The sequence below is a fragment of the Gossypium hirsutum genome, chromosome D11 (genome assembly GCF_007990345.1).
Source record: "Gossypium hirsutum isolate 1008001.06 chromosome D11, Gossypium_hirsutum_v2.1, whole genome shotgun sequence".
Taxonomy (NCBI): domain Eukaryota; kingdom Viridiplantae; phylum Streptophyta; class Magnoliopsida; order Malvales; family Malvaceae; genus Gossypium; species Gossypium hirsutum.
The window spans coordinates 29,759,765-29,765,806 of record NC_053447.1 but is presented as its reverse complement, the minus strand read 5'-3'; the positions used below and the strand labels follow the sequence as shown (position 1 = coordinate 29,765,806).

The 6,042-nt window shown below is 32.3% G+C and overlaps 1 protein-coding gene across 1 annotated transcript; it reads left to right on the top strand.

Moving 5' to 3' along the window:
* Nucleotides 1-374: 374 nt before the first annotated feature.
* On the top strand, nucleotides 375-3,133 carry LOC107913356 (cytochrome c oxidase subunit 6a, mitochondrial). Its single transcript, XM_016841914.2, has 4 exons — nucleotides 375-871; nucleotides 1,173-1,279; nucleotides 1,407-1,449; nucleotides 2,882-3,133. The coding sequence occupies exons 1-4, from the start codon at nucleotides 763-765 to the stop codon at nucleotides 2,914-2,916; spliced, it is 294 nt and encodes a 97-aa protein (XP_016697403.1). The 5' UTR covers nucleotides 375-762; the 3' UTR covers nucleotides 2,917-3,133.
* Nucleotides 3,134-6,042: the final 2,909 nt, after the last annotated feature.

The following is a 6,042-nucleotide window of genomic DNA, read 5'->3' as shown; positions in this document are numbered from 1 at the left end:
CCCAATGATCTCAGCATTGAGGAGTCTGCAATAGTAAAAGAAATGGTTCTTGAGTGCATGGCGAAGGTGTGGAAACGTCAAAAAGAACTTGGCATTGAGGTGGCTACTTCAACTCCGATATCTGGTGGAGAAAGCAATGATTCACTCGATGGTTCCAGCAAGAATGATTCCTCCGGTGATGATGGTCATGAACATTGATTTTTTTAAAGTGATATAGTCATTCCCTTTCTGTTTTCATCTGTAGGATTGAGGAATATAAACAAAATAAAATTGAAAATCAATAATAATAAAGTGGTTTGTCCTATGTCTACCATTTTTTATGTGACATTAAAATGTTCTATAACGCAATATCTATTTAGTCCAAATCATGAAACTCGCTAACAAATTCTTGACCTGGTTGCAAAATGAGAAAAAGAATGGAATTAAAGCTTTGTGATTTGGTGAAAAGCCTTGATTGTTTCATACACAATCCTTATTTGTGAATGAGCGATTGCTGGTTTATACATACCGCCGAGCAGCTGTCTAGACTTGCTCATTGGTCTCATAATCTCAGCTTTGATTCAAATCAAAACCTCATAACTGGTTTAGAGCAGACTAATTCATTTTTCAGCCAAATAATATTGTTTAGTATTCATTTTACAAGATAAATATAATTTAATCCTAGAGAAACTTTTTATAAGCCTGGCCCATACGACTTTTCTACGGCCAATAGCTATAAGAAGGCTTCCCTTTTCATCACTGAAAATCGAACAAAAACTGGCGATGGCGAGCGTGCGATCTGGTCTCCTCCGAACCGCCCTTCGTGGCGGATCTCGTCCTCCTGCTCCTCCCAAGCGAGGCTTTTCTTCCTCTTCTAATCGCGACGATGCTTGTACGTGAGCGTTTCTCTCTCTTGTTTATCTTTTTTGCAAAATTTCAACTGTTTTTTTAATCTTTTTTTTTTCTTTATTCATCTATCACTTGCTTATATTTTGATTTTATTCAGTTTTTGATGTTTTTAGAGTCTTATTCTTTAGTTTAACCTTCAGATTTTGATCGTATCTGTATTAGAAATAGAAGTAAAATGGGGACCTCAGAAAGCAAGTTTATGGTTAAATTCCAAACAGCTTTAAAAATATATATAATTATTCTTTTCTACATGATCTCAGAAATTATAATTTTATCTTTTTCAGATGAAACGGCGAAATGGGAGAAGATAACATATTTAGGCATTTTAACCTGCACTGGTTTAGCGTTTTATAACCTATCGAAGGGTCATCCCCACTATGAAGAGCCTCCTGTGAGCTTATTTTCATTATGTTTAATTTTGTTCATTTTTTTCCTGCAAATTTCTATTCACATTTCAAAGATAAATTACTTTGTCACAACTGATTGTTGGATGTGTTTTGTTGTGTAAAATTTTGCAGCCATACCCCTATTTGCACATTCGCAACAAGGAGTTCCCATGGGGTATGTTGTCGTAATTGTTATGGTTTCAATTTATTTAGACTCTATTTGATTTTATTTTTTAAATTCAGATTGGATCTTTCCATGGCGTTAATAACATAGTTGGATTTTTATTTCCTTTGTTTTTCTCTCACTCATTTGGCTGCCATAGCTGGATTATCATTTTCTTTGTTTCTTCCTACTCATTTGGTTAGGACTCCTGGATCGGTAGGAATTCTATGCAAATTTAGAGAATCTAGGGTGTATCCAAAACCAGAGTTGAATTGAATTCTATCGGCTTTGGTTAATTGGAGATAAAATCAATTCACTTTCTTTCGTTTTTTTCAAAACACTTCTCAAGCATCCAAACACTTGGGTAACTTATATGGACTTAACATTTGCTGGCTTGTAGTGACATTGTGCATTTTTAATATTATGGAAATGTGCTACGTGCTAACTAGCCAACCAATTATGGTCTGCTTTTTTTTTTCTTTTTGTTAAACTTAATTTGATTAGCGGTCACCTATTAGTTTCCCATGTTTCTACCCATCTGAATATGGCTAAATCCCCCCCCCCCCCAATTCCTCTCTCTCACTCAATCTCTCTTTGCAGTTCTATACTAGGTTAGAAGTAGAAGTGGTTTTTTATGTTGAATGTTTGCCTCCTAGTTTATTTTAGGTTATGCTTTAAGCATAGTAATACTAGTTGAAAATTTTCTCCAATACGGAGAACTAGGTGAAGTTCCCTTTCAGCTTATCTTACGTTCCTTGTTCTTAAACATACAGCAGAGCATTTCAAGTTCTCTTTCTAGGCCTTAGTCCTTAATAGATTGCTAAGGTTTGGATTTTACGCAAGGCCTGGTTTAAAATTCATTTTCATCCAGTAAGACTATAATTACTTAAGTGGCTTTAGCTGTCTAGTTTTATCTTGTTTTGAACTACCTGAGGATGTTATAAGTAGCAGAATTAAGTTCTTGATTTGTACGAATTTGTGGTCTCAAATTTCATAAAGCATTTTGTAATGTCTTTCCCCTTTTCAAGATAATAGAAAGTTCAATTAATATTACTGCTGGGAGGATAGTTTTAGCAATAATAATGCTTATGAACTGTCAAAAACCAACATCTTTCTTATTCATAAAGTGTGGTGCCTAGGCATTTGCATGATGATGATAACTGAAAATTGTTTTAGCCTTGTCAATGTCACTAGGTGGTGGTACATGGATTATACATCTCTAAGTTCAATTTGAATCTCAGAAAATATAACCACGCATTGTATTTGTTGTGCTTGATGTGCATGTTTACAAGAAACATGTTGATCAGTGATAATAATTTTGCTTTTGTAGAGATGAATTTATGTTTGGTCAAGGACAGTTAAAATTTAGTTCATTATTCGCATGTACATGTGTATTTATATAGGTTGATTTAACCCTTCTATCATTTTATCAATGGTATTTCAGGTCCGGATGGTCTGTTTGAAGTGAAGCATCACTAGCACAACGGATTTCTTGTTGGATGCATATTTCCAATTCTGAGTTTAGCCCATTTCTTTATTTGTTACACAGATCAATCAGATAACTGTGGATGCATTTTACTTTCTTGATTTCAAGACTTGCACTGCAAGTTCTTCTGTTCATTCTTATTTTTTGGGCCGGTTGTCTACTATACACTTTTACGAAATAAGATTAATAAATGGTGGAGCTTAGAATGTAGGTAGGGTATTGAGTGTCTTTCTCCTCTCAAACTCAAAAACCCGCCTAAAAAGCCCGAACTGGACCTGTTCTGATCAACTCCAATTCAGACCCAACCAAAATCTATCTGATTTCTGAAAAGACCGAAGCCAGAAATTAGTCCGAATTGATATACAAGTAAACTCTCACTGTGGCTTCATGTAGTCTGATTGATCATCTCAGCTGCAACAGTCGAGAAATACAGAGGTTATAGACTAAAGGTTCTGGCTATGATAGACACTGGTTTTAAGAAATTAATACTAGTTACTTAATACCATTTCTTTTAAGTGCTTTTCTGTTGACAGAATCATGCGATTGATTGATGGATTAACCAACTTATCGTCAGAAAAGCACTTAAACACCATTTCTTTAAAATGCTTTTCAGTTGTTCTTGTGCCTAATATTGGTTTTCACATTGTCTACTTGTTAAGGATGTTTAGGCCTTCACATTGTCTCCCGATGGCAATTGGCTTCCATTTTTTGTTTTTGGGCTATATTTGTCAAATGAAGATATCAATCTTGACAGGGTTAATTTTTGCACTTCACTTGACAAATGGATTGTTCCTTTAATAATAAGTTCCCCGTTGGAGTAAATTGCTTCTAGCAAGGCACCTTAATGGTCACATGAAAAGGCCCTGAGCAAGGAACTAGTTAAAACTAGAAAGTGTACTGTATCCCTCGTTTGTGTTAAATGTTCATCCCAATTTGAAGCATCTGACCCGATATTAATCTTTCCCAAGGTCATAATTTTGGTTTGGCCTTTGGAAAATGTCATAACAGAGAATGCATTGACATTTGTGAAGTTAAATAGGTGAGTTCAGGAGAGCTGCTTGAAATAAATAAGAGAAAAGGGTTAAGAGATACGAATTCGAGTTTTGAAATGTGCTTGGATACTTAAATCCCTTTCTAGCAGACGGAAAATTTTGGGCATCCATCCATATCCAATCGACTGTTTTTGAGTTCGAGGGCAAGAGTGCGTTAAAAATGTCCTGCATGCACATAGAAATTCTGATTTTTTGTACCTATCTACATCATCTGGGAATCATAGTTTGAAATGGCGACTCATGCCTGCAACTGTTTCTGCATATGAAAAGTAGCGAGTATTTTGTCCATGAGCGGGGGATAGAGAAATTTCAAAGCATACAATACAAGCTAATAACACTTGGGAGATAAAAAAGAGAGGTTTCCCTGTTGTGTGGGCCTCAGCTAGCTTTTCCCCCTTTTCTGACTGTCTTGACCTTTGCAACCAAACATTCTCTTTTAAGCTCTGGACTCCTTTCATATTTATGTATTTTAGAACATGGAGGAGATGGTAGCCCATGTCCCCCCACGTGACTGTTGCACCAAAGTGTACCTCCATATACTTTCCCAAGGGATTAAGCTTTGCTGAGTTTTTAGAGATACAGCCATGACTCTAAACACAATGATGATATATATTACTGGATCTCTTAAAAATGCCAAAAAATTTTAATAAATTATCAAATTAGGTTTTTTTTTTTAAGAATGATGAGACTAAGTTGATTTTGCGAAAGCGCTTCAAGCTGAAAATGCTTTTTTGTCCCCAATATTTTTTTATTTAACTTCTATGATTCTATCTAGAATGTCTCTTGAGTGAGGCATGAATACTATATCTGTATACTTTATGATATTTTGTTTAGTATCACTTTTTGTGAAAATAAAACTTATAAAATAGGTCTTTCTATTGACCTTAAGTCTCATTTTTATTATTTTCTTAAGCGATGTGGAATATGGGTCTATATAGACTCATAATCCATTTGCAATTTGTTCCTAGATAATGTGAAATTGTTTACTCTTTTAACTAATAACATAATATTAAATGCTACACTTAATTTTTAAAAATTAAAGACAACTTTGTACAACATTAAGCTCTAACAAAATATATGTTGTTATACTTAAATGTTATTATTTTGTTTGAGATTGTTCAGATTATAATTTGAGGATGGTCATTAAACAACTAATTATTATCTTTAAATTATTTTTTGCAGTAATTCGGGTAAATAATTCATGTTATTTATTTTATAAATTTTTTTATTTTCTTTCATTTTTTATGATGAAAATTTTATATATTTGTATCGTATTTGTGTTATTTTTCGTTTGATAATTATGTATTAGTTTATATTTAAAAATATTATTTACACTTGCGAATTTTTTTATCTTTTTTTACAAATAAAAAAATAAAAATATTCTCATAATATTTTTTTTGTAAATATGTAAAATTATTTAAGTAATTTTCTTGTTTGATTTAGTCTCAAACTCGACACTAAATTTACATTATTGTTTTATTTTATTTTTTATAGGAAGAGAGGAAGAGTTGTTTCATGTTTGAATCTAAAACTATGTGTTAACAGAAGGCTAAATAATAATATAAGTTCTTTGTCACCGAATTGTTTATTGATTAATGTACTTTTTTACTTTAAAAATATAGAGAAATGTAAAAATAAACATATCAAGTTAATACAATAATATATATAATTATTGACAAAATAATATCTATATTAACATTTTCAAAAATAAAAACTAAAGTATGCGTCATTATATTATCTCTATTAATTTTTGCACTTCAATATCTATAAATTAAATAGTATGTGATACTATATGTGTAAGTTTGTCTTTCTTTTTGTATTGGACTTTTTTTACAACGATAATACTTGTATAAGAGTTTATAATATTTTATTTTGTTAGAGAAAATTTGTCTTTAATTTTAAAAAATTAAGTGTAGCCTTTATTCTTATGTTATTAGTTAAAAGGATAAGCAATCTCACATTGCCTAGGTACAAACTCCAAATAGATTATGAGTCTATATAAACTTATATCCCACATTACTTAGAAAACAAAGAAAATGAGACTTGAGGTCTATATAAATACTTATT

Excerpts from the sequence above, each read along its gene's own strand:
- LOC107913356 (XM_016841914.2), top strand. The coding sequence starts at position 763 with ATGGCGAGCGTGCGATCTGGTCTCCTCCGAACCGCCCTTCGTGGCGGA. Across the intron at positions 872-1,172 it reads TTCTAATCGCGACGATGCTT|ATGAAACGGCGAAATGGGAG; the intron begins GTACGTGAGCGT and ends TATCTTTTTCAG. Across the intron at positions 1,450-2,881 it reads CAACAAGGAGTTCCCATGGG|GTCCGGATGGTCTGTTTGAA; the intron begins GTATGTTGTCGT and ends ATGGTATTTCAG.